This window comes from Simochromis diagramma, unplaced genomic scaffold (genome assembly GCF_900408965.1).
Source record: "Simochromis diagramma unplaced genomic scaffold, fSimDia1.1 OVJJ01000293.1, whole genome shotgun sequence".
NCBI classification, from domain to species: domain Eukaryota; kingdom Metazoa; phylum Chordata; class Actinopteri; order Cichliformes; family Cichlidae; genus Simochromis; species Simochromis diagramma.
The window spans coordinates 22,786,518-22,814,409 of NW_024386801.1; the positions used below are offsets into that span (position 1 = coordinate 22,786,518).

Genomic DNA, 27,892 nt, shown 5'->3' on the forward strand with positions numbered 1-27,892 from the left:
AAAAATAATGTCATAGGGAATTATCATAGAGAATTGAGACTTTTACCACATTATTTTGCTCTCCCAAAATCTATTTCTCAAAGTCTGCAGTGCTTATGGTGGTTAGAAAGTTCCTGGTTAAGAAAGCAGTAAATCAAGTCTATTTTACTATGTTTAAACACACGTTTACACATAGTAGGCTACATACTGCACACATTATAATATGTACAAGATAAAGTAGAATATGTATAATATAAAAATAAATTTTATATCTGGATTAGCACAAGAATATAATGTTATTTTACAATCCAGTCGGTTTAATTTCAGGCAAATGATAATGATAAAGCTAATTGTTTCCTTACAGAGAATTTTCTTCATACTTCCACGCTCTACATCTACTGGCATCCCCCTGCCCCCCACCCTTCTCCCTCTGCAGAGCTGCATTTCTGCTGCCGCATGGGATGAACCGTTTTTGTTTTCAGCGACATTTTATTCTTACCACGGAAAATATATATATAATTCAACAGTTTTACAGTGTTTAATGTGTCACATCTTTCGGCTTTTCTGCCCATGTTATCTGTATTATAGCGGATATGGGCAGATTTTGTTGAAAGCAACACCCCTCTGCTGTATCCTTAAAGTGGTTTGCTCCCTCCTGCTGCCATGTTGGATGTACGCATTACTGCTGCAGTCGCTGGAGTTTCCGAATGAAAGTTGAGCGTTTATCTGTCGACGTACACTTAACGAGTCACTGGTTTCACATTCAACACCAAACTGAGAATACAAGGGTTTTTCCTAAGCAGGAGCAAGACTGGAAAAGAGATCGCAACCACATCCTCCTCCGCCCTCCTGCTCGGAGTCGAACTGAGCGGAGATGATCCGGTTGCAGGCCACAGCAACCGGAGCCCGCATGGATTTTCTGTAAATACAGCCGTTTGTAGTGCCCGTTCCAGGGATAACTGCATTGTTTCGGGGTCGACTACAAGATTCTGGTGCCATGAACAGCCACCCGCCGCCCCGCAGGGCGGTTAACGTCGGCTCCCTGCTCCTTACCCCGCAGGAGAACGAGTGCCTGTTCTGCTACTTAGGCAGGAAATGCGCCGTAAGTTCCTGCGTTTGTTTACCACCTGCAACTTAAAAGTAGGTGCAGGTGTATTCACTTCACATTGTATGGGAAATGCATGTGCTTCTCAGTCCAGCTAGAATAGCCAAAAATTAGATGAATATTGAGTTACTCAACTATTCATAAATAAAACATAAAGATAAATATGGTCAGGGGGGAAATGGCCAGCGATAAATAAAACTTTTAATACAATACTTAATACTTTAGTTGGGCAATTCCTGATAACCTTAATGAGTCAATACTTTAGATGCTAATCCAATACATGGAAGGAAAAAAACATTTAAGAGGCATGCAGGTGTGCATGCATATCAAGGGGGAGGGGGGGGATCGATAGAATCAATGCAAGTAAATGGACTTTTAGCTCATTGTTTTGGTTTCCGAGACTGTGTTTTTACAGTTTTCTTTCTTAGTGTCAGCATTGTTTATGCTCGCTCCTGGTAAATAAGCACAGGTACAAAGCTGAGCTTGGCTTTCTTTAAAGATGAACACAGCGCATTTGTGCTTTTATGTCCTCATCAGCTGGATGCAAATGATAGCCACAATAACAAAATAACAACACAGAGTTCTTCTCGCAGGTGATAAAAGCAGCTTCTTAAATTTGCTGTTAAATTCTTTTAAATTGAAGCTCCAATAATTACTGTTATTCTGCTACCAAAGGTAAAACCATTAAGAAGCACTCGACTCACTAGTGCAACTCTCAAACACGCACTTTAAAGCATATAACCTGGAGAGTAAACAGTGTCACACTAATTTAGAAAATCTTAATTTAGCCTGAAAAAGAGTTTGTTGCTCTATAAAAAAAAAAAAGCCCTTTATAATGCTGGGACATCTTACTATCCATCAGTGATGAAGAACAAAAGGACAACCCAGGGTTTCTTTTTAGCACTGTAGTCAGGATAAGAGTCAGAACACTGAACCAAGCATTCCTGTAATATTAAACTGTCTATATTCTTCACAAATAAAATTTTAACCATTCAAGAAAACACAAAAACACTCAGACAGCACAAGGGATAGCTCTTGTGTTTTCTAAAACTTTTTTTTAATTACAACACGCTGACGTCAGCCTTTTTTTTTTTTTTTTTTTTTAATTGCAATATGATGATGTCTTCCCAGCAACATTATGATATCATAGGGTAATAGCTGATATTTAGTCAGACTCTTTCTCTCCAATTGATTTTTCTCTCTGGTTTCTTTCTTTGAAAATAAGTAGATTGACAGTCTTGTCAGCATTACCTGTACATGGTGTTAATGTGCTGTGTTCAAGGCTGGGCTGTTCAACAATAATTAAAAAAGCCGAGAAGCCTGTTGGGTTATGTACAACAGGCCTTTAAGGTGGCTGGAATTAAACAATCACTTGACCGAACTGTCTTAGTTTAGGCCGATGTCCAACCTTTATTTTATGTCAGAATTTCCTGAAAAAGTAGATGTAAAACAGATAACTGATAATCTGCAGAGAGGTTTAATTTAAGATTTCCAGTTAGGTTTCAAAATTCATCTCACTACACTAACAGGATTAGTGAAGGTTACTTATGGTCTTCTTGTGGACTCATCTCTGTTCTTGTCCTGCTAGACCTCGTTCGATACCATTGAACATATTGTATTATTACAGAGATTAGAACATGCTGTGAGTGTTACTGTGCTGCATTGGTTTGAATCATATATATCTGACCGACTCCAATTGGTTCATGTAATTGGAGCGTCTTCTTCACACACAGGTTAATTATTGAGTTCCACAGGGTTCTGTGCTAGAACCACTTTTATGTACATTGTACAGGCTTCCTTTAGGCAGTACCATTTGAAGGCATAGCATAGATTTTCATTCATTTAGTTAAACTGCAGGAATGTCTTAAAGACATTAAGACCTGTGTCGATCTGTAGGACCAGCACCCCAATACAGCTCCGTCAAATTAATCCTAATCTCTGATCCCATGGATCTTACCCAGTAGGCAGTACAGAGCTTATGTGGAGCTGATGGGTGAGGGGACTTGCCCAATTCTAACTGCCTCAAAAGCTCTCCGGGTGTCTACCCTGCCTCCTCTCATGCGAAAAAACGGGAGTCTGAGTACCCTTGCAGGCCTGGCATCCAGTAGCCACACCTGTTAATGGCAGCTCCCCTCCAGATAGGTTCTCTTGGAAAATCATTGGTTTCATTCAGTGACTTGGGAAAACTAAGTCCCAAGGGTCTGTTACTTTTGTAAGGCTGAAGTGGCCTCTAAGAGCTATTTATATTAAAGCAGATTAATACTCGGGTTTTTACCTGTACTGTTTAACAAAGGGCTAAAAAGGTAATGTCCATAATGTAGACTTTTGTGATGCAGGATATTTTATTAAAGTAATTTAGAATCAGTAAAACAAAAGCAGAATCAAATAATACTAATAAAAACAAAATCAAATCACTTGAATTATACCTATCTAATTAACCTACTCTGAGATAATGCTGACCTTGTTCTGATCTTTGTGAGGAAAAAGGTTAAGAGAATAAGTGCGCCTTGGCCTCCCGGCCTCCTCCCGGTGGGACATGCCCCTCATCCAGGACTCACCCAGGAGGCATCCTTGTCAGATGCCCAAATCACCTTAACTTGCTCCTTTCAGTGTGGCGGATCAGCGGCTCTATTCTGAGCCTGTCCCGGATGGCCGAACTTCTGACACTATCTTTAAAGGAGAGACCAGCCACCCTTCAGAGGAAGCTCATTTCTGCCGCTTGTATCCGCGATCTCGTTCTTTCGTTTACTACTCACAGCTTGTGACCATAGGTGAGGATAGGGACGTAGATCGACAAGTAAATTGAGAGCTTTGCTTTTACACTCAGCTCTCTCTTCACCACAACAGGCCGGTAGAGCATCCCCCATCATTGCAGCTACAGCACCAATCCATCTGTTGATCTTCCGCTCCCTTCTCCCTTCACTCGTGAACAAGACCCTGAGATATTTAAACTCCTCCACTTGGGACATCAATTCATCTCTGACCCACAGTGGGTACTCCACCCTTTTCCACGAATCGCTACCTTATCATGCTGGAGAGGTTTGTGTCCCAGGGATCCCAGGGGCTATGTTCTCAGGGGGCTTTTGCCTCCTGTACGGTCTCCCATGGCAAATTGGTCCTGGGTGAAGGACCAGACATAGCGATAACAATCAAAGGAACAGTTCACCCTGACTGGGATAGGGTTACTGGGGCCCCGCCCTGGAGCTGGGCCCGTAGAGGGTGCCCAAGGGCGAGTGTCTGGTGGCCAGGCCTCAGTCCATGGGGCCTGTCTGGACACAACCTGAAAAAGGGACCTTCTGTAGGCCCACCACCCACAGGAGGTGCTGTAGGGGTCTGGTGCAGTGTGTGTCAGGCGGTGGCCAGGAGCGGAGGCCCTGGCGGACCGATCCCCTGCTACCAAGACTAACAGTCTGTATCATTTTAAACATAAAAGGTTGAATGTTAAGACCTTTTTCCCTCCCTCAGATGTGATTAGAGGTAAGCCGGGGTGACTTCAAGCTCTCTCTGGCCCACTTATCTTGCCAACTGGATGATCATTTTCCCACTTCTAAGTTCAGATAAAACTGAGGTTATTGTCCTTAAATAGCAAAATAAATATTACAAACATGGCATCTAACCAGATACTCACTCTGGATGGCATTACCTTGGTTGCTAGTAACACTGTGCAAATTAAACAAAAATATGTGGAACTGCTTTCTTGCATCTGTGTAATATCTCTAAACATCCTATCCTATCTCAGAGTGATGCTGAAAAACTAGTTGATGCATTTTATACTTCTAGGCTGGGCTATTGAAATTCATTATTATCAGAATGTCCCCCCCCCAAAAAAACTCTGAAAAGCCTTCATTTGATCCGAAATGCTTGAGCAAGAATACTGACAGAGATTAGAAAAGAGAGAGCATATTTCTCCCAAACTGGCTTCTCCTCACTGGCTTCCTGTTAAATCCAGAATCTAATTAAAATCCTTCTCATCGCATAAAAGGTCTTAAATAATCAGGCCCCATTTTATCTTAAAAGATCTCATAGTACCATAACACCATAAGCGAGCTCTTTGCTCTTGGACTGCAGGCTGAACTTGTGGTTCCTAGAAAATTGAAAGCAGAATGGGAGCCAGAGCTTTCAGCTATCAAGCCCCTCTTCTGCTTCCAATTTGGATCACAACAATAGATAAACCTTCCTTTTTGATAAAGCAAGTAGGACTGGACCTGAATCCTTCCTTAGTTTTGTTGCAATAGGCCTAGTCTACTGGGGACTTCCCATGATGCACAGAGTATTTCTTATTCACTCACCTTTTTTCACTCGCTGTGTTTAGACGCCAGGCATTTAATCATGAGTTATTAATAATCTCTGGTTCTTTTTCGTGCTCCTTTTTTTTTTTTTTTTTTTTTTTTTCCCCCCCCTTCCCTTCAACCCCAACTGGCTGCAGCAGATGGCTGCCCCTCCCTGTACCTGGTTCTGCCAGAGATTTCTTCTTGCTAAAAGGGAGTTTTACCTTCCCACTGTTGCCAAATGCTTGCTTGTGGGGGCCATCTGAGTATTGTAGTTTTTTTCTGTATTATTATAGGGTGTTTGCCTTGCAATATAAAGTGCCTTGAGGTGACTGTGATTTGCTACATAATACTAACTGCTCAAATCAGTTACGTCTTCAGTGATTAATGCATGTACACATTTTTAGCACTAACTCATGGTAGTAGGCACTATCAGGAGTTTAACAGGAAGCAGCCAGGCTGCTAATGATATAAAAATGACTGAGATATTGATTTTTGTGTTCATCGTTAACAGATGCTAAGATCTTAGCTCGCAGAGGCTGCAGTGTCACCACTGTCTGTGTTCATTGCTGCATTCTTCTCCTCTGTAAGAATTTAGATGCTTTTAATTTAAGGTTTTAAGGAACACATTTTGACCTTTTCTGGGGGATGCTGATTGGTGATTTCCTGCTGAAAAGTGTTTGCACCTGTTCCTCTGACCTACACCTATAAATTACAGATGGAAAGGACGCAGTGACATTTCCTCTTAACTTCCTCAGCAGCCGGAGTTACTTCCACTGCAGAGGAATCATGGCAGTGCATCAAACACTGTGCAACCTCTGCAGAAACCACAAACTGGAGCTGTTTGAAACCTGTGCAGTGCTGACTACTGCAGCTGGACTCCTCTTGTTGTTGTTAAAACACTGTGGAAAAGTGTAAGACAATGAGGCGGTGTCAGTACTTTTAAGTTTTACCCTCCTGAAGTTGGGAATCGGTGTATAAGAGTTACAAGTCCTTCACTTTTCACCTAATGTAAATGTAAAGTCAGCAATTTGTCATCAGAGTTCTTGTTTTGTTTGTGACTACATCAATACAGCTGAGTCACAACTCACGAATCAGTGCCTTTGATAGCCTTTGATATTTGTGACTCCCTGTTAAGGTAGAATGCATTTGACATATATAATCTGATTTCTAAAGGTCTCAGTGTTTCCCTGATAACCAACTCTATTTCTCCTCCCAGCTGTAATTGTGGCTGTTTGAAGGTTTTGCATAGTGTATGTTTCCTCCTCCATTTGTCACGCATGGAGTTTACAGGTATATACTAAAGAACATTGTGTGTCTGTAAAATCTTAAAGAAAAAATGGAGGGAGATAAAGTGGTTACATTTTCAGCAACGTAACCTTCTTTTCTGTAGTTGTCTTTGTTCTTTCTGTAAATCACACAGGTGATGATATTAACCATCATATCTGTGCTTCAGACTCTGTGTTCAGCAGTGGTCCAGGTGTATGGTGCTGAGAGGAGCTGTAACTGGGTGAAGAGGTGCTGTGGAGTGGCCTGCCTTGTCAAGGACAACCCTCAGAGATCCTACTTCATCAGAGTCTTTGACATCAAGGTGAGTGACACCAAACGGAAACAATCTAAAAGCTTTAAACACCGCAGAATAGTTGAAAGATGCATCTTAAATGATTATTTTCACATTTTTGGAATTTTCTTTTTCTTCTTTTTTCCTGTTTGCTTTCTGGCAGAAGAAAAACTGTAATATGAAACTGCTGCCAGTTAGCTTAGCAGTGGTTACAGCACTGGAAACAGGCAATCGGTGCATTTAATAGAATCTGCCTCTAATGTTCACAAACAGTCATATCTTGTTTGTAAAAGAAATAAGAACACGGATTTAAAAGGGGTTACTTAGATTCCCAAAAAGTTGATTCTGTTTATCTGGACGTAGCGTTTTCAGTGGGAGAAGCGTTTCCTCACTCATCCAGGTGACTTCTTCAATCTCAGCTGACTGCAGGTTTCCCCAATCTTATAAACAGTTCATTTGCACATAACTGAAACTAGCACCACTGGCAAACAATGGGCTGTGAGGTAAGTTTCTTGATCATTAATATGCAAATTGTCATGACCACTGATCAACAACAACAAAAACAGCAATAACACTGTTTGCCAGTGGTGCTAGTTTCAGTTATTGTGCAAATGAACTGTTTATAAGATTGGGGAAACCTGCAGTCAGCTGAGATTGAAGAAGTCACCTGGATGAGTGAGGAAACGTTTCTCCCACTGGAAACGCTACGTCCAGATAAACAGAATCAACTTTTTGGGATTTCCTCTCCTGGATGATTGAGCATGCATCAAGACTTTATTTAAGAATAGTGCTTGGAACAAAATTGTTTAGTTTTTTTTCTCAGTGCTTCTGTGGAGGGTTGTGGCCAGACTTGTCACATTTACTCTGTGTGTTCACTGACTTAATTAGAACAGCACTTTAAGTATGATGTACATTCAGTTGTACATCTCAAATGGATCAAAATGAATTATCAGATGTGTGGTTACTGCCTGAGGCGGATACAGGCTCTCAAAGTAATATCAGTGTGGACTTAAGCTGTATATATATCCATGTATATATTTATTTTCTCTTTCTAATGGGAAAAAAAACTGCTCACTTATCAGAATCAAGGAATACTGAATTATGACAAGAAGGACAGTCATGATTATTTTGGTCAGGTTTTATTTCAGAAGTATAAGATTTCATTAAGCTAACAAACAATCTGTTGATTGAACTAGATGTGACAGGAGAGAGGAGGGTCTGACTGTTACCATCCCTGTTACATTCACGTTTAGCCATGAATGTAACAGGGATAATCTGCCTTTCTGAAACACTGTATGACCAGTCAGTACTATTCAGTATGACCCAAAATAAGTGACTGATAAACTTGTTATCTTTACTCATTAACTCAGCGGAAAGTATTTTTCAGAGTGTATTTGCAGCCAGAAGTATTGTCTCCTCGTGGCCATTAAATAGAATTCAGGTTTAAGCTATTTTGCTTCACTTTTCAGATCTGTAAACTATGTTTATTTTTTATACTGTTTGTGGACCAGACGAGTAGGTATTGATCACCGAGGGTGGTCTGTGGGTGCAGGTGACGGCAGACTTGCATCTCAGGTGACCTGTATTATAACTATAGGTAGTGCGATGGCAGGGCCAATAATAAACCCAGCACCTCAGTCCCATGGACTGAGTAACAGAAACTAGGAAATGCTGAGACACCTGCAGAAAAGGCACCTTGAAGCAATTGTTGTTGTGATTTGGCACCATATAAATAAAATTGATTTGAAAAACCTTTTTGTAACTTTTACTTCCTCTAGTCAGTGCTCGTTGACCAAAAGTACTCTTCCGTCATCTCGGCTGGAGCTGAAGTAAACATACTGATATGAAAAAAGGCGTTGTGTTTAATTTATTACACAACATAAAATACAAGTCCGTCCATTCGCTTTTGCTTATCCTTTTCGGGATCGCGGGGGGGCGCTGGAGCCTATCCCAGCTGTCATAGGGTGAGAGGCAGGGCTCAAGTTTTATGCTAAAAAATTATAAGTAATTGTTTTATCACATTTAAATTGTTTGATTGTGTTCAAAGCCAAATTTTTAATTGAATTTATAATTAACGGCCCAGCCCTACTTATAGATAGAAAATGCATGCTGCAAATATTTGACAGTTTCTTGTTGGTTGTGTTGTTGGTGATTTTTTTATTTTTTTTTCATTTAACTAAGTGGAGGTGAGCTCCTTATGGAGGTGTGTTCAAAGATACCAAAAATGCATCATTGTCTTCCAGAGGAAGACATTTAATTTCTTGAACAAGCAGCCAGCTCCTAAATCTCTCTTTGGGTTGTTGGGAGTATGAATTTAAATTGTAGAGGATTAGAAGTCAGATTTTTTTTCTGAACTTTTTTTTTTTTTCAATTTCATTTTTCTGTAATTTTTTTTCTGTAGGAAGGGAAAATGATGTTCGAACAGGAACTCTACCACAACTTCTTCATCAGCAACTCCAGACCCTATTTCATTACATTTGCAGGAGATGTAAGTGTTTAATGTTTTCTTTTGACTTCTTCAAGACTTGAATGTCTACAGCAGATGATTAGTCTTCCTGTTTTTAGAGTCTATTCTCACCAAGAATTTTATCAGCATAAAATAAGGCTGTGTGGTTCTTTCATATTTCCACATATCAGTTGTCAGACTTGTCTTTATCCACCTACAGTGTATTACGATTTAATGTTGCACAGTTTTTCTGTTCTTCGGAGAAAGCTGTTAGAATCACATTTCACCCTTTCTCTTTCTTTCAGACATGTCAGATTGGCTTGAACTTCGCCAGCGAAGAAGAAGCCAAACGATTCAGAGCCACCATTGATGACTTGCTCAACCGACGACAGCGGAAAATAGGTGAACTTTAATGTTTCAGTTTGTCTTTGTGTTCTTCCTCAATTGGTTTAACCTTTCACAACTTTTATTGGAGAACACACCTTACCTTTTGCTCACTCAGCCTGAATGCGGCTCAGAAGTCACTGCCTTAAAGGCAGGTTTGGGGCTTACTTAGAGTTTGGCACACTGTTAGAAAAGGGAGGGGAGGTAGTTAAAAGTGCAGGATTGTTTAGTGGTGAAAGTAAAAACAGCTCTACTTTGAGCTGTGAATAGCACTGACTCTCCGGACACTAGCAGTGGAAGGCTTGTAGAGGACTGATCCTCACCAAAAGTATTTCTCGGAAAAAAAAATATCACCTCTCATATCAGTCATCAAGCTGTGGTGTCCACTGACAGGTTTGGTTTGGGACTGCGTTTTTGTTTGTTTCTGTGGGGTTTTGTTCCCCTATTTCTATTTTTTCTTTCGCTTCGCTGCTGTGTGCTCCATCTCTTCCTCTCTGCTGCTGTAAAGCTGTCAGTCTTTCTCAGTAGAGTAAATGTCTCTGCTGTGAGGCTCCTCTGACTTCCCTTCAGCTCCTTCCAGCATGTTGGCCTTTTGAAGTGCACCTCTCAAACTGTGACGATGACTGAGGGTTCAAAGGCTCACGGGGCTGGCACAGCTGGCAGGACGCTGTATGGCAAACACAGTTGAGCTTTCAAATCTTTTGCTTCTCTTCTTTTTCTGCTCAGGCCAAGAATAACCTGACTGCTCTATTAAAATGCTTTTTCATATGTGAAGCAGCATTTCTGCACCTTAGGGCTTTAACAGAACTAACTGAACCTAAAAAGCACTTTTCTGACTCTTTTTTTTTTTTTTTCTCACTAAAACCTCTTGAGTTCCGCTTCATACATTATAAAGATTGCTGACTCGTGATTACTTTTCTGAAACCATAATTCTGTTAATTTTTCTTTTGCAGAGAAAAGAGGCAACCCTAAAAATGGTATGTTAAACTCTTAATAAGTTTTGCTTACGTAGGCTCTTAACTTTTAATTTTGTAAAAATTATTTTTCTCATTCAGGCTTTAAAAAATTCAATAACAAGTACATAGAAATGAATAAAATGAGGATGTCATTCATCCCCTGAAGTAAAAAAAACAAAGAAATACAGCAAGATGCAACATGTGGAGAAAAAAAAAAAAAAAGGCTACATTTCACTGTGTGTTATACTTGTATAATTATGCATGTGACAAATAAAGAACCTTGAACCTTGAACCTTGAGAAATGGCAAAGTAAACGCTTCAGTTATCCAAGGATTCAATAGAGGATTGATAGAAATATGCTAAAACTGTAGCATACGAAGCACTGAATAACCAAGAATATAGGCACTCACTCATTTCCAATATTAGCAGGTTACTATTCTAAATAAATGAATTCTAAGAATCTAAGCCAGGACTGCAGTAATTATCTGTGAGCAAATACATGTTGAGCTTTTAGTTTCTTGGTTCAGTTTTCATGTAATCCCTTTTGCTACATTGAATTAAATGGTGGTTTGACAGGTCTTTCTGTAAATACACCTCCTAAACATTAGTAACACTTAGATTTCAGAAACTGCCGTTTCGTACATATAGATCATCTGCTTATAAACCACCAAATATGCCCAACAAATGCACCCGATTGCTACTATTGACCTTCTATTTTTTGTTTTGTTTTGTTCTTTGTGTGTGTATTTTGAAAATTACTGAGTAAATTAGCAGTTGGAATATCTGTTTGAACTTGCTTGTGTGGGTTTTGATGGTTACAGTGGAGAGACCATTAAATGAAAGCTGTTAAACACATGAACTTCAGACAGTTTTGATGGCGATTGGTAAGGAATCCATTGACTTTGTACTAGGATATAGAATAAGAACCAGCTGATGTCCAGTTCAGCTAGTTATTTCTAAAACAGTTCAGAGCTGCAGTGGCTGTAGGAGTGGCTGTAGCTCAGGTGGTAGAGCAGGTCACATACTAACGGGGAAGGTTGGTGGTTGCATGCCAGATATCCTTGGGCAAGATATTATCATCCATCGGAGTCTGAATGCACTTGAATGTTAGATTGTGCAATGGGTGTAAATTTGTGAATGGGTGAGTGAGGCAAGTTGTGTAAAGCACTTTAAGTGCTCAAAGTAGAAAAGCGCTATATATGAACCAGTCCATTTGCCATTATCCAGTGTTTAGAATCAGAATCAGAAAGGGTTTTATTGCCAAATGTTGAGCGGGTTTACAACATTAGGAAATTGCTGCGGTGCTTCAGTGCAAACATACTGTTATAAATTAAGCTTAAATAGACATGAAAATAAAAATGAGAATAAGAATTAAAAGTGCTAAGTAGATAGATAGATATATACATGAGTGCAGGTGGTGATCAGTGCCAAACATGGAATGATGCAGTGAACACAGCGTAGGGTCATGTGTTAGTGGTGGGAACAGTCATACGGTTATTGTTCATGTGTTCAACAGCAGAGGGGAAGAAACTGTTCTTATGGCGAGAGGTTCTGGTGCGAATGGACCGGAGCCTCCTGCCTGAGGGGAGCAGGTCAAACAGACTGTGTCCAGGGTGAGAAGGGTCAGCTGTGATCCGAGCTGCACGCCCCAGTGTCCTGGAGGTGTACAGGTCCTGCAGAGATGGGAGTCTGCAGCCAATCACCTTCTCAGCAGAGCGCACAACACGCTGCAGTCTCTGTTTGTCCCTGATAGTGGCTCCAGCGTACCACACGGTGACGGAGGAGGTGAGGACTCGATGATTGCAGTGTAGAATTGCATCATCGTCCGTGTTGGCAGGTTGAATTTCTTCAGCTGCCTCAGGAAGTACATCCTCTGCTGGGCTTTCTTAATGACGGAGGTGATGGTGGGCTCCCACTTCAGGTCCTGGGTGATGGTGGTACCCAGGAAGCGGAATGAGTCCACAGAGGTGATGGGGGTGTCAGTCAGGATGATGGGGGGGAGTGGAGCTGTGTGCTTCCTGAAGTCCACAATAATCTCCACTGTCTTCTGGGCATTCAGCACCAGGTTGTTGTGGCTGCACCAGGACACCAGACGTTCAACCTCCCTCCTGTAGGCAGACTTAAGAGCAGTGTTGATCAAACTGGCAAACACTGGTCTTGTAGAAGGACCTCCTTGTATGACCGCATAGGCGAGACAGTGATGACAACAGCGTTCGTCCTACAGAACGTGTGTGTGTTTGAGAAATGCCAGTAGACTGTTTCCTAACACATTGGCAGCATTGTTTCACAGTCTGGCTCTCACACTGACAGAGTGAAGCAGGTTAAATCTGGTTTATGGAGAAGCCTTTCTTTGCCGTATGTAGACCACATGCTTTCTGTTGTTCTCTTTAAACCCTCTAGTGTGGGTTTTAATACTTCATACAAAAGCCTTTGTTGGTGATAACATCTTCAAGTATGGAGAAACTAGTCATATGCATTGCTCAGGTCTGATTTTGGCCCCGTTCTTCCCACAAACAGTCCTGAAGGTTCTGTGGGCCCCGTCTATAAACTCTGAGCTTTAGTGCTTTCCAGTGATTTTCAACTGGATTTAGGTCAGATGATTGGCTGGGCCGTTCTAGCAACTTGAATTTCTTTCTTTCTGTGTGTTTGGAATCATTGTCTTGCTGAGACATCCACACTCATTTCATCTTCATCATTCTGGTAGATGGCAGCAGGTTTTTATCAAGAATGTCTCTGTACATTTTCCATTCATCCTTCCTTCAGTTACATGAAGCATGCCAGTGCCATATGCTGAAAATCAGCCCCACACCATGATGTTCCCACCTCCAAACTTCACTGTTGGTATTGTGTTTTTGCAGTGCCTTTGACCTTTGACCTTGTCTAAATGTTGTTCTGCGCTTCAACATGCTTTTTCTTCAGCTGTGGAGCCTTGCATGGTGAGCGTGCATACAGGCCACGGTGGTTGAGTGCATTACTGATTGTTTTGTGTGTATTGTACCTGCTAATGCCAGGACTTCTTATTAATAATTATGTATTACATCAGTTTAAAATATTTATTAAACTTCATTAATGTTTTGTGAATTTATTTTCAAAATAGAAATTAGCACGTTTTTCATTTTTGTTCATCTAAATGATTAGGTTGGATATTGGTTAAAGATGGCTGCTTTTGAGTCCTTGCTTTAATTTAGAAGCTGTAAAATGTGGTTATCAGTGTGGATGGATATTTGATGTTAGTTTTTAGAATTTTATAAATGATTAATCCTTTGTATTTTCTTTTCAGTCAGTACTATTAAAGTACTTATTTTGATATCAAAGCAAAAGTGCCTCAACAGCTCTGTTTGAAGGCAGGGAAACAAGCACCTCCCCCATCCCACCCTAGTCCTTAGGCTACTGATGAGGTAGACCTGTTGGTCTAGTTGTAGAAGTCCAGAATTCTTGGGGAGTGTGGTGGGGGTGCAACCAGGGATTCAGACATGGATTACTAGTGGATTAGTGGCTGTGTCAGATGTTACTTCAGTTTGTGGAGATTACAAGGAATTTCCACACTGTATGGCTTGCACCAACAACATGGACAGTTCATTGTGCACATTAAAAAAAGAATATGTCATGAATGCTCAGTGCAGACGGATGAAACCACACAGTTTGTGGCAGCCTTCTGTACATATCGGTACATGGGATTATAGCAAGGCATATTGATGACACTGTAAGAGAGTCAAAAAGGGTCGCTTGCTTGGATTATTTTCCTAGAGTTAAGAGCAAACCAGCATTGCATGGAATTTAGTTTCAGTTCCCTCAGACAGGCGTTAAGCCTTTAAAATATATATATTTGTGTAAATAAGGGCGGGTGATCTTTATCCTTCAACCTCAGGTCCTCTACCAGAGGTCTGGGAACTTGAGGGTCCTGCGCAGCATCTTTGCTGTTCCTAGGACTGCACTCTTCTGGACAGAGATCTCGAATGTTGTTCCTGGGATCTGCTGGAGTCACTCGCCTAGCTTGGGAGTCACCGCACGTAGTGCTCCGATTACCAATGGGACCACCGTTACCTTCACTCTTTGCATTTTCTTGAGTTCTTCTCTGAGCCCTTGGTACTGATGTTCCTTCTTCCTGATGTTGCTTTCATTCGGTATCACTACAGCCGTATTCCTCTGCTTGTCCACAACTACTATGTCCGGTTGGTTAGCCACCACTATTTTGTCCGTCTGTATCTGGAATTCCCACAGGATCTTAGCTCGGCCATCCTCCACCACCATAGGGGGGGTTCCCATTTTGACCTTGTGACTTCCAGGCCATACTCAGCACAGATGTTTCTGTATGCTATGTCGGCCACTTGGTTATGGCGTTCCATGTATGCCCTGTCTGCTAGCATCTTGCACCCTGCTGTTATGTGCTGGATTGTCTCAGGGGCATCTGTGCACAGCCTGCACCCAGTTTCTATGGATCTTGTACTTGGAGCTTGTTCCTTGTTCCATGATTAGTGCTGGAGCTGTCAAGAGGTGCTGTGCTAGGTTTAAATCTCTCACAATGGATGTCCCTTTATGTTTTTGCACTGTCCTAATACTGAACTCATGATGTCAAGATGCATAGAAATATGTAAACACCAACTCATTTACTCACACATAAACACATTTCATTGCAATGTTGACCCTGTGCTAACTTGCCTATGACAAATAAAAACTAAAACAGTGACACCACAACACTACCAATGTTCTGATGAGTTCTTCTTCTTCTTCTTCTTCTTCTTGTCCTTAGCGGGCGACCAGCGGCGGTGGTCTGCTGCGCAACCAGTACGCTGCTGTAGGTGCCGCAGGTTCTCTTGCTTGACCAACGATTATCTTCCACGCTTTTCAATCTAAGGCGATGGTTCTTGCCTGCTCGAGGTCAAGTCGAAGGGCCTTCAAATCATCCTGGATTTGTTTCATCCATGTCTTCTTTGGTGCATTTCGATGCACCCTCCAATCGGTGGGGCGGGTCAACCAGAGTAGGCCATGGGGGTAGAGGCTCGGATCCATTCGACAAATGTGGCCAAACCAACGGAGTCGGCGGCGCTGGATTAGGTCGCCGATCGTCGGTTGGCTGCCGCAGCTGGTGAGGATGGTGTCATTCGAATGACGGTCGCGAAGGGAAACGCCGAGAATGCATCTAAGGCAACGCATTTGGAAAGCTTCGAGCTTGCTCAGGTCGTGTTTGAGCATTGTCCACGTCTCTGCGCCGTAAAGTAGAATGGGCAGGATCAGGGTTCGGTAAAGGCAGATCTTTGTCGCCAATGAGATGTTCTTCTTCCAGACGCACCAGCGCAGGGAAGCGAATGCTGCCGCCGCCTGCCCAATTCTGGTGCGTATCTCCACTGATGATGCCACTTTCTTCTCCTCGACGAGGGACCCCAGATATTGAAATTGTTGGACTTGTTTGATCTGCACACCGTTGAGGTGGACGATCGTTGGTGAGCCATCGGTGGTCAGGACTTTGGTCTTCTCGGCGTTAACCTTGAGGCCGTACAGTTTGGAGTGCCGGGCAATGTCATAGAGGATGTGAGTTGCCTCGGTGTCGTCTTCGGCAAAAATGGCGCTATCGTCAGCGAACATTAGATCGGTGATAAATCGATCGGTCGAGGCTTGGACTCCCGCGGCGGCCCTCGAATGCTTTGCGCATTATCGCATCGATGACTATGTTGAACAACAGCGGTGACACCACATCGCCCTGCCGGACCCCTGTCATGATGGGGAATTCTTCGGACACTTCGTCATGAATACGTACCTGGCTGGTCGAGCCATCGTAGGTGGTTTGTACTTCTGATGAGTTGGCGATACTCATCTGTATCATCAGCATATATCATCAGTACTTATCACACTCACTCTGTATTTTGTCTCTAGTTCTCTGAGGTCATCCTCCCAATGACCTCTCTCTCTCTCTCTCTCTCTCTCTCTCTCTCTCTCTCTCTCACACTCACACACACACACACACACACACACACACACACACACACACACACACACACACACACAAAGATACTTTTTGGCTGAATATGTGACAATAAAAATTTGAGTTGTTAAAAATCATTAAAAAAATTATAGTGGTTGTTACTTTTTCAACTCTTTCTGCTAACTTCCTCCACATGCACAGGCCCAACTCTGCATGTGGCCACAGTGGACATAAAGAACCCGGAGATCAACAATGTCCGATTCCACAACTCCCACAGCCATCAACAGCCATATCACATCAACAACATGCTGAGCCACAGCGGCCTGAGCCGGAAGGACAAGAAAACCAAAGGCAAGAAGAAGAAGCTGACGAAGGCCGATATCGGCACGCCGAGCAACTTCCAGTGAGTCCGAGTCACACCACACAGTGTACTGAGTGCTCCAGTGCTGAGCAAATAGGACTTTTTTTATTTTTTTATTTATTGAACCAAATCAAATGTCTAAAATAATGAACATATTTTATCATGTAGTTAAATGTTTTCATCTGTTGATGGAGAAAATTACTTATTATTAATATTTATTATTGCACAATCAAATTTTGACAGTTTAGTAACTGCAGTTCTTCCATATGGGCAAGCTGCTCTTGTGGCCATTCTGCTCTCTTAAGGCCTTTTGTCTTGTGGCCAAACAGATTTCAACTGCAGTATCCTAGATTTAACCTGGAAACAGTAGTCCTAGTTCTGCTGTGGAGATCTGCTGTGAGTGGGAGAGCAGAACAAGGACCACCAGCTGCAGTCTAAGTTGGTGTGGTTGAAAATTGTCTACGAGATGTAGCTGATTATTTCTCTGTTGTTTACTGTCACAAGGGTAGGGGTTAAAACGTGGTCCCTTTAGCACATGTGCATATATATCCTCACATATGCACACATACCACGCTGTGAAACCCACAAATATGACCTAATTCACACCTCCAGCTCATAGTTGATCTCCAGAGTAGGGCTGTTCGATATAACGATATATATCAGCTGACGATATAAAAACATCGTTTCATTTTACGCTATCGTTTGTTTCGTGGTGTCGCAAAATAAACTGTTTACGGCAATATTTTTTTCATCGTTTTGATGGTCACTGTAGTGGCTATATTAATTTCTTAAAGTTCTCTCTTTCTCTTATATTTAATATAACCACACTAAACCTTTCAAAATAAACTGAATGACGTGAAAGAGTATGCAGAGTGTTTATGGATGAGAAGCAAAAAAGAGCCGTCAGGTGCTAGAAAATAAACCTTAGACTCAAATGTTAGAACAGGCTTTTCCCCGCCCGCAGCACGCCGTGTAATAAATACTCACAAAGAAAACGGCGGCCGTTACAACTTATGTCTAAAAATGTATCGATTCATCCATTGGTTAAAACACTCGACTCCAGCTACAGGACACCCAGCTGGAAACACTTCCCGCAAGTCGAGCTGCCGGAGATTCACAGAATTTACAGAAAATGTTAAATTTTTGTGATTTATATCGTTATCGGGACGATAGATGTCTTATATCGGGATATGAGATTTTGGTCATATCGCACAGCCCTACTCCAGAGTGGGAAGACTACTATTCCCAGCTGCAGGTAATCATGATAGAGTTGTAGCTCACCCAGCCAAAAGATTTTCTGTGAAAGCAGCTGAATCAAGGTCACCATAACAGTGACCAGTGGATTGTGTCAGGTTACATTTCACCGCGTGTTATACTTGTATAACTATGCATGTGATGAATAAAGAATCTTGAATCAAGCTTGCTGATTGGAAAACACAAGATTAGAAAGGCTGGTGTTAGCTGGTAGGCAGAGACTGAACAGCAGAAAAGCAAAAGTCTGCTTTACACACCCTAAAACTTGAAACACAATGACAAATGATAAAGTTTTTGGACTGTGGTGTCTGTACAGTCTGATCTAGCAATGATAGGCTCCTTTGTGGCAACAGTGAACATGTTACATTAACGTCTGAGAGCCTTCAATGGCCACATTATCAGAGTGCAGTGTGTGCATTCACTGTGTATCATGTGCACATGCTAAACAGCTGATGTTCTTCTGTGTACTTACGTACGCGTGTTTGCATGATCTCACTACACATCTGTCTTCTTCAGGCACATTGGTCATGTGGGCTGGGATCCAAACACAGGTTTTGATGTGAGTACCCCCTTTATATATACACACACACAAGCAAACACAGACACAGAAGCACAGTAGTGACTTATGTGGTGGCTGCTTGATGAAATCGCACAAATTTGGCTCTTGTTGCTTCCTGCTCTGCATCTGAGAACCTGCACAGAAGGAATTTGCAGATTTTCTGTCAGCTCAGAAAAAAATCTGTAGCTTACAGCTTTGTAACGCTGACTCTGTGGGCAATAATGTAGCTGTCACGCTGTCTTCCGCTTTCCTTGTACTGGCAACATTTACTGTGTGTTACTGGATCATTTATGATACATTACTATATGACTTGCAATTAATTAAAACGTACTTGTTTAAAGCTTTATGAGTCTACTTTACAGACCCAAAATGTATAAGGATGATGGATTCAGACTTGATTAGGCCCAAATCAGTCATGTCCCTGCAAGTCCCATTCAGATACATTTTGGATCCATTCACAGTTACTTATTGTTCCGACAAAATCAGGATACATTATTAGAAATGGCTCAACCTTCCAAAGTTATACAGAAATATCTAAAATGTAGTTGACCAACATGTAGATTGCTCTCTAAAGGCTTCTGGCATTGTTTTTAGTTAAATTTAGTATTTAAATTTAGTTTTGTGTTTTTGCTTTTTTAGCTTAATGTAAAACTGTTACTGTTAGCAACAGTTAAACACCTCTCCTGTTGCTGTAAGAGAGCCATCATGTGTCAGTGAAGTCTGATAATAGACAAAATTATACAAAGTTCCACTGAGCAACATTAAAGTATTTTTTTCTGTAAATCACATTAAGCATTTTTATCCAAAATTATTAACAAGTAAAGACTGTTTCTGTTGTTTTCACATTCAGTTGTTATCAGAAGCTTGCATACACTCAACATGGGCGTGAATGTTTTGGTAATTTTGGGCTTTTAATGGTTTCTTTGAAGTGTTTTTCCAAGTTGGAATGAATGTACAGCATATAACCTTAATGATTTAAAAAAAGATGCAGATGTTGGAGTTTATTTTGGGTTTTCTCTAATCCAGACCTGTGTCAGTTATCTTCTCTCCAGCTGATCATATCATATGAGTTACAGAAATCACATTTTGTCTAAAGATTTCTGAAGAAATAGACCAATGTGTTAAAAATGGCTCACAGCAGTTATACTGCACATCAGGCTGTGCACAGGAAATGAATCGTACTAACAAAAGACTCAGTTGTTGCTAAAACATCTATTTTAGTAGCATCCTTTAAACAAAACCTGTAAGGTTAGTATAATCTATAAAGCTTCGATAAATGTTTCTAATGCACAGAAGCATAAGAAAAATAAAATACCTGATTGGATACCAGGAATCAGGGTACAGCCAGTGTGCATTTCCTGCTGCTCACCACAAGGTGTCACATGGCACTTTGAGCGTCAGTCTGAGCTCCTGCACTGCGTACAAATTAAACACTCATCAGACCTAGAACATGAGGAAGTCTATTATTAGTTTAAAAAAAACAATCCAACATAAACAGGGAGCTGTTTAGCTTTTAAAACCAGTTTTATTCAGTTAAAGGGTCTTCGCTTTAAAATATAAAGCACTTTGAGGCCACTGCTGGTGTGATTCAGCTCTATATAAATAAGACTAAATTGAAACTGAATTGAAGATCTTCAGCAGGAGTTAATATTTCCATAGACAAACAGTGACAGTAAGTAACATACCAGGTTAAAGCCTTAGCCCGGATACATCTTTGTCTGCAGGCAACTGCAGACTCGAACAGCAAACTTACCTGTTCTTCCATATTTACTTCAGTCCTTTGTTTGTTTTTGTCTGCACAGCATAAAAAAATCAAAAGAGGAAACTGTAAAAGTATCGACAAAAAGATGTGAATTAAACTGCAAGCATTATGACATTCACAAAACAAGCATCGTGTTTACTTTTCTGGACCAATGTCAGTCATCTTCAGTGAAGACAGTGAAATCTGTCACATACATCCACACAGAAACCAAAGAACACACTTTACAGCCCAGCAGAGTTTATATTTTAAATGTCATGTAGTATCACCTGTTATTTCTCCACTACATTGTATGAAAAAGATGACACCTGTGGCAGCCACCTAGTGTTTTGGTGTTCAGGGTATTTATTTTTAGTTCATATAATTTTATATCTCTGTGACTATCTCACAAACAAATTAATACGTCCACTCCAACTGTGTGGAAGCTTTAGGTAGTTATATTTAGGGCAATATCCCACAGTGACAGCTACAAATAAGCTAAAAAGATGTGATCCTTTTGTAGATTTCAAATAAAATGAAAGGTAAGCTGATGTAAATATTCTTTTATTGGATTAGAAAATTGTACACTATAGTTTTCTTTAGATTTTGAATATCGGAGCATTAAACAGGCGGATGTGTTTTTGGGTATGAGGGTCCAACAGGACAGAGATAATACAGAAACATGACATCCTTATAAAGTTCACACTTCAAGTTTATGAATGTGCAACTTTTCACAGTTCTCATTCTCTAGTTACTTGCTGGATGAAAACATAATTTTGACTTATAAACACATGGACATACTTCATATAGAGAGGAAAAAGGGGGAAATAGGACATAAACTCCTGCACAAATGCTGGGCTTTATAGCAATGATGACGGGCTCAGGTTGTGTGATATGAGCAGGACAGAAACACCACGGAAGGGGAAGAATGACAAAGTTGATTCTGATTGATAAGACTTTGATTTACCTTGTATCTGGGTTTACATGTTATTGATATACAGACATATCTACTGTCTCTTTCTGCTGCCATCAGACATTAAAAAGCATTAGATGAAGTTTACGTCACTGTTACCAACGCCCATATTAATGGCCACCCAAGTATTTTTGTTTTTCTGTGGCTAAAGTCATATTTGAGTTGCTGGCCTGGTTTTTGCACCATAAGGTCCTTCATAAGGTCCTTCATGAGGTCCTCCCCAGCGTAAAGCGTATTTTAAAATATACTTTGTCAACAGCTGAATAACCTGGACCCTGAACTGAAGAACCTGTTCGACATGTGCGGCATCTCTGAGGCTCAGCTGAAGGACAGAGAAACGTCCAAGGTCATCTACGACTTCATCGAGAAGAAGGGAGGGGTGGAGGCAGTCAAGAACGAGCTGAGAAGACAGGGTGAGCACACACACACACACACACACACACACACACACGCGCGCGCACCTACCTGTGAACTGAACTGATAATTACAAATTGTTGAACAGTATAAAAAAAAGAGTTTTAAGTTCCCATTTTTTGTCTTTCACAGAGAAATAGAAATTGTTGAACTAGAAATAGAAATGTCTTTGTTCAAAAATGTACTGTGAACACAGAAATGATACAGTATATTAATTACAGTTTTTTCTTAATTAGAATAAAATGCTTATTTTTTTTTTATTGTGTTGTTTACCACTTCCAAAACACATAGCTATTTCATCGTTTTGGGGATATTTCATCATTAAAAAAAATAATTAATAACTGAATAAATGCCAGATTTAAATGAAATGTTCATAAAAATCCAGTTGATTCTCACTGGTCAGTGTATGAAGTCAGAGATCTGATATTTTTGAACTTTTATAAATTCACATGTTGCAGTTCTTCTCACGGTTTTATCTTGAGCTGCCACCTGCTTCCTTTTTTCACATCACACAGCAAATATGAGCAGATCAAGTTCTTTTCTGAGTCTGAATTGTTATTTTGTGAAACGTACTCAGATTCTTCTGTCCTGACTGTTTTAATCATGTTACCATGGACTAGTTAGAAAAGAGGAAAGAGGTGTTTGAATTTAGGACAGTGCCAGCGTATGTGTTGGTGTAAATTGAACCCCTCTTTAATTACCTGTTATATTCTAATAATGCGAGTCGTTCCCTCATTTATCTTTAATATTTTATAAGAATTTTATTTTTTTTAGTGTTGCAGACTTATACTGGTTAGTTTATAAAATGCCTTGTTTGAGAGAGTAGCCTGTAGTATGAAGTTAGTTTAGCATGCACATGATATATTTTACTCATGTGGCTTCAAATATTTCAGGTATCTACAGTCACATGAAGGTGGTTTGAATTTAGTGAGACAATCTGTGGTTACTTAATCTAGTTAACTTAGGAAAAGTTGGTGTAATCAGCATTATACCACTGAGAAACATCGACAGGGATAAGACTCTAAGCTCTCAAGTATCATTTTACTTGGTGCATTTCAGGGAAAGATAAAGACTTCAGACGGTCTCTAAAGTTTCCAGGGATTTAGAGGTTTTTAGGTTCTTCCTAAAAAAAATTCCAGTGAGCTGATTGGTCAATAGATGGTGATTTCTTACAAGTTTATCTCTTGTGTCAAACACAACCTGCTCTGCAGCAGACTGGGCCTGCAGCATAAGTAATTGTTGCAGTGTGGTAAGGACTGACCCACATTAGACCCTTAGGCTACGTTCAGACTGCAGGTCTTAATGCTCAATTCCGATTTTTTTTTTTTTGATCAAATCCGATTTTATTGTCTGCTTGTTCACACTACAAATAAAATGTGACCGCAAACGCGCTCCAGTGTGAACCCTCAAAGCGGCCCACATGCGCAAAAGAAGATGTCACACACAACGCGCCGTTTAGACCCAGACCAAACAGTATTGTTTGACTGATGGCCGTTAATATAAAGACTTGTTTCGAACTTTACGTTTCCCAATTTTGCTTTAAGTTATTAAGTTATTTTGTTATTTACATATGGCCTAATGATTCTCCTTATTGCTGTTTTAGAGAGGAGTGACGCTTCAAAGGATAGCTGCAGATTTCTGTCAGAATCTGCAGATTATACAGTATAAATAAAATGTTCACGTTTCTCCAACGTTGTCTTCCCGACAGTTTCACTGACATCTACACTGGATGGCCAGGAAGCGTTCACAATGTCTCCGGCGCTGATAATTGGCGTCTGTCTTGTGTCAGTGACGTAAAAGACAGATTTAATGCGACATGACCGTTCAAACAGCAGTCGCTTTCTGAAACATCAGATATGTATCGGATTCAATACCACATACAAAAGTGACCCAGATCGGCTTTGAAAGGCGCTTTCGCCTGCAGTGTGAACGTAGGCTTAGTTACTTTGGGGCTTAGTTACTTTTCTGAGCTCCAGATCCAGATGTTTCCCCAGATCACAGTGCTGCAGCAGAGTGGAGCAAAACTGCACGAGTTAAACGTAGGATGTTTCTTGTTGTGTTCTACTTCTACAGCACCCCCTCCACCACCTTCTCGAGGCGGCCCTCCGCCTCCTCCCCCGCCGCCCCACAGCTTGGCTCCACCCCCACCTCCACCTTCCAGAGGAGGCCGAGGAGCCCCTCCTCCCCCTCCTCCATCCAGGGCCCCGGCCTTAGCCCCACCTCCACCACCTCCCTCCAGACCAGGAACTCTGGGTGCCCCACCTCCCCCACCTCCTCCCACCAGGGGAAGTCACCAGCCACCTCCTCCATCCCACCACCACCACCAGTCTCCCCCTCCTCCTCCCCTTCCTTTACATGCCTCTGTTACTCCCCAACCTCCACCCCCTCCACCTCTCCCAGTGGCACAGCATTCTGTGGTGAGCAGCACTCCTGCACTGCCACCTCCCCCTCCTCCTCCCCCACCTGGCCCACCTCCTCCTCCAGAGCCAGATAGCGTAGGTGGGGGTGGAGACTCGCCTCATTCACCAAGTCCAAGTGGGAAGTCGGTGCTGTTGGAGCAGATTAGAGGAGGAACCCAGCTGAAGAAGGTGGAGCAAAACAACAGAGTGCCAACTTCCAGTACTGGACGAGATGCCCTGCTGGACCAGATCCGACAGGGAATCCAGCTCAAGACTGTGAGTCAGTCCCTTTGATCACTGTGATCACTGCAATAATACATAATAAATACTTGAGGCTTTATTTGCACATATGAAGACAGCCTTTTTTTGTTTCCTTTCGTTTCGTTCTGGGGTTTTTTTGGGTTTTTTTGTGAAAACCCACATTGTAGTTCCTGGTAGATTCTTCATAAGCTACTTGGAAATTTTACTACTTATTAGCCAGCTAACCACAGTCTCAGATAAGCCCACCAAAATTACCAGTACAATGTTTTGTTTTTCCTATATTCAGCCCATTTTAGACAAATCTTTTATGGCAGTGTAAACGTATCTATGCATTTCATACAGTCACTCAGTCTGCCTTTAAGTCAGACTTAAAAATTAATGTAATCAAGATCCTTTGTGGAAAAAGATGTATTCAGAGATCTGATGTTTCCCCCATTTGTTTTATCTACTTCATAATCATAATCTATTTTGTAAAACTGAACCTAGGTCTTATGTTGTAATTAAATTTATGAGGTTTTCTACAGTGTATATAAAGTACTGCAGTGTGGGCATACCATTCAACTAATTTAGCATGATTTTTAATTTGTATAATGAGAGTTTGTTATGTTTTGGGTTGTTTGTCATTTAAAGCAAATTCCATAAATATCTTTTGCAAATGTAGAGCCTTTGTGAAGACTATTCAGAAAACAAGAGGACATGTAGTGAATGGACATGGGTATTTCAGCAAAAATACTACTTGATGTTCCACTTTTCATCCCGAGTTTTTCCACCTCACCCCCAAAAGCTTCTGCTACTACTGGCAAAAGGTGGCAGTGAAGAAACCTACTAGACTACCAACCATGAGAAAAGATGCATTTTAAGACAATACATTTTTAATCTACCTTTTCATATGAGCAGTTTTCCATTATAAATGTCTAAATGCCATAAGATTCATTTAAAGTTAAAACGTTCATCTTAAAACAATAATGTGAAGAACAAACTCTGAACCACAACTTTCCTCTGGATTGTGTTACAATGCTACAATGTTGCAATTCTTTTTATGTTTTCTGTTTGTCTGTTCCCAGGTGTCGGATCATCCAGAGTCCGGCCCTCCGACACCAGCTCCAACCACAGGCATTGTTGGTGCTCTCATGGAAGTGATGCAGAAGAGGAGCAAAGCCATCCATTCCTCAGGTAGCAGCCTGAAAATGTTCCTTTTTCTGTCAGTCGATTTTCTCCATGGACCTTTCAACCTGTTGTTCATTGTTTATTCTTTAAGTTTTTCTTCTGTTGTTGAAATCAGAAAAATTACCAGTATTTCAGTTTAGTTTTCTCATCAAACATGTAGTCAAGTACTTATCACTGCCCCACCTCTTACCACTGTGTGTGTGTGTGTGTGTGTGTGTGTGTGTGTGTGTGTGTGTGTGTGTGTGTGTGTGTGTGTGTGTGTGTGTGTGTGTGTGTGTGTGTGTGTGTGTGTGTGTGTGTGTGTGTGTGCGCGCGCGCGCGCGCGTGCGTGCGTGCTATCCCTGAATGCACATCAGGGAGACTGAGCAAAGGTTACCATTAGGGGTGTGTGTCTGTCAGCACATGTGTGGTCATCTGTAAAGTCTGTTCACTCGTTTATTTCCTGTTTAGATTTTGATTGACTGAGCCAATATGAAAACTCTCCGCCTTCTTCATCTTAATGTTTCTTTTCTCAGATGAAGATGATGATGATGACGAAGATGAGGATTTTGAGGACGACGATGAGTGGGATGACTAATCAGCGCACACACACACACACACACATACAGTTTCTCCTAAAAACCTAGTATCTGACTGACTAAAAATGTAAATGTTGTATGAACTTGCTGTATATTTATTTTTGCCTTATTTCTTCTCTTTTAAAAAAAAAAAAAAAAAAAAAGATTATTATAAATAATCTGTGCAATACCTGATCCGTTAAATCTGGTCCGTTTGCCACACATCCTCACAACTCCACATGTCATTTCCCTCATGTCATTAGAAGCACTTAAATCCAGCATCAGCACAATGTGGAGACGGCACCAGCTACATTTCACTTTCGCTAATAGGTGAATAGAGAACACTCAACTTTGAGGAGTCTGAATCTGTGTGTGCTCCTTGAGAAATATTTGTGTGCGTTTTCATGTCTTCATTCCTTGAAAATTAAAAGGGAGACCAAATGGGCATGATCAGCTTTGTGTTTGATAGCAGTTGGTTTAGTATTAGAGAACACTATTAGTTTCTTTTCATACTTTCAAGTTCCCTGCAAAATTTTGGTTGCTTCTTCTTTTTTTCCCTTTCCTTTGATTCATCTGTTGCACCATGTCCTCGACTTCCATGATAGTTTTTTTGTTTTTTGTTTTTGTTTTTTGTTTTTTTTTGGGGGGGGGACAGGATATCAAGCAGGACAATGGGGTCCTTTAAAAGACTAAAAGTTGCTACTTCAGACATGACTGGTAAGTTAGGTTTTTGTTTGGTTTTTTTCATTGGATCTAGTTCTTTTTTTGCCATTCTTGTGACATTCCCGGCAGCATGTGGGTTTGCACTGCCTGTGATCCTGCATCTGTAAACATTGTAGGAAAATTACTTGTTTTAATTTTTTTTTTATTGCCCTCCGGTGAGGCTTAATGCTGCATTTAGAAGCTACTGACGTCGACCAAGTGAAAAGGGAGCGAGACAGGCAGTGGTGGTGCACAGTCAATAAGAATACTAAATTGTATACCTAAATAAATGTTATTTACAGAGAGGCATTTGTCTTCTATTCTTTGTCTGAATGGTTTACAGCAGAAATTCACTGAGATTTGTCACATGGGATGTATGTGGAGTTGGTTTCAGGGAAGAGGCTTAAAAGGACTAGCCAGTTAACTCATGTGCCCAAAATATTTGCATAAACACACCTCTCCGCAGTTCCCTCACATGGACTCGTACCTACACGTACATCTAAAAATAAAATATCTATGTCCATCCATCCATCCATTCGTTTCCGCTTATCCTTTTTCAGGGTCGCGGGGGGCGCTGGAGCCTATCCCAGCTGTCATAGGGCGAAAGGCGGGGTACACCCTGGACAGGTCGCCAGTCTGTCGCAGGGCTAACACATAGGGACAGACAACCATTCACACTCACATTCACACCTAGTGGCAATTTGGATTATCCAATTAACCTATCCCCACAAGCTGGGGGATAGGTTAATTCTATGTGTTGATGGTATATACTGACCAAATGTTGATGACCCCTCCTTTAACCATAAAGGAGGGGTCATTCTTCACTTCACTTTCGGATCACTCTGACACCACCATTATAATAGGGGGAGACTGCAACCTGGGTTTTAA

The 27,892-nt window shown here is 41.1% G+C and overlaps 1 protein-coding gene and 1 long non-coding RNA gene across 3 annotated transcripts; one reads left to right on the forward strand and one right to left on the reverse strand.

Annotated features, from left to right (window-relative positions):
* The first annotated feature begins 513 nt into the window (after positions 1-513).
* LOC120730302 (neural Wiskott-Aldrich syndrome protein-like) lies at positions 514-27,307 on the forward strand. Of its 2 annotated transcripts, XM_040026597.1 has the most exons (11): positions 517-1,081; positions 6,809-6,943; positions 9,315-9,401; positions 9,665-9,761; positions 10,697-10,720; positions 16,821-17,022; positions 18,751-18,793; positions 21,764-21,917; positions 23,992-24,593; positions 25,643-25,751; positions 26,261-27,307. In XM_040026597.1, exons 1-11 carry the CDS (start codon positions 977-979, stop codon positions 26,320-26,322), a joined length of 1,620 nt encoding a protein of 539 aa, XP_039882531.1. In that variant the 5' UTR covers positions 517-976; the 3' UTR covers positions 26,323-27,307. The 2 variants fall into 2 exon arrangements, with proteins under 2 accessions (XP_039882532.1, XP_039882531.1); XM_040026598.1 differs by lacking the exon at positions 10,697-10,720 and having other exon boundaries at positions 514-1,081.
* Positions 27,063-27,892, reverse strand: LOC120730305. The gene is made up of 2 exons (XR_005695083.1): positions 27,724-27,892; positions 27,063-27,416 (listed from the first exon to the last, which is right to left on the reverse strand). It is a non-coding gene; the product is annotated as an uncharacterized LOC120730305 (long non-coding RNA).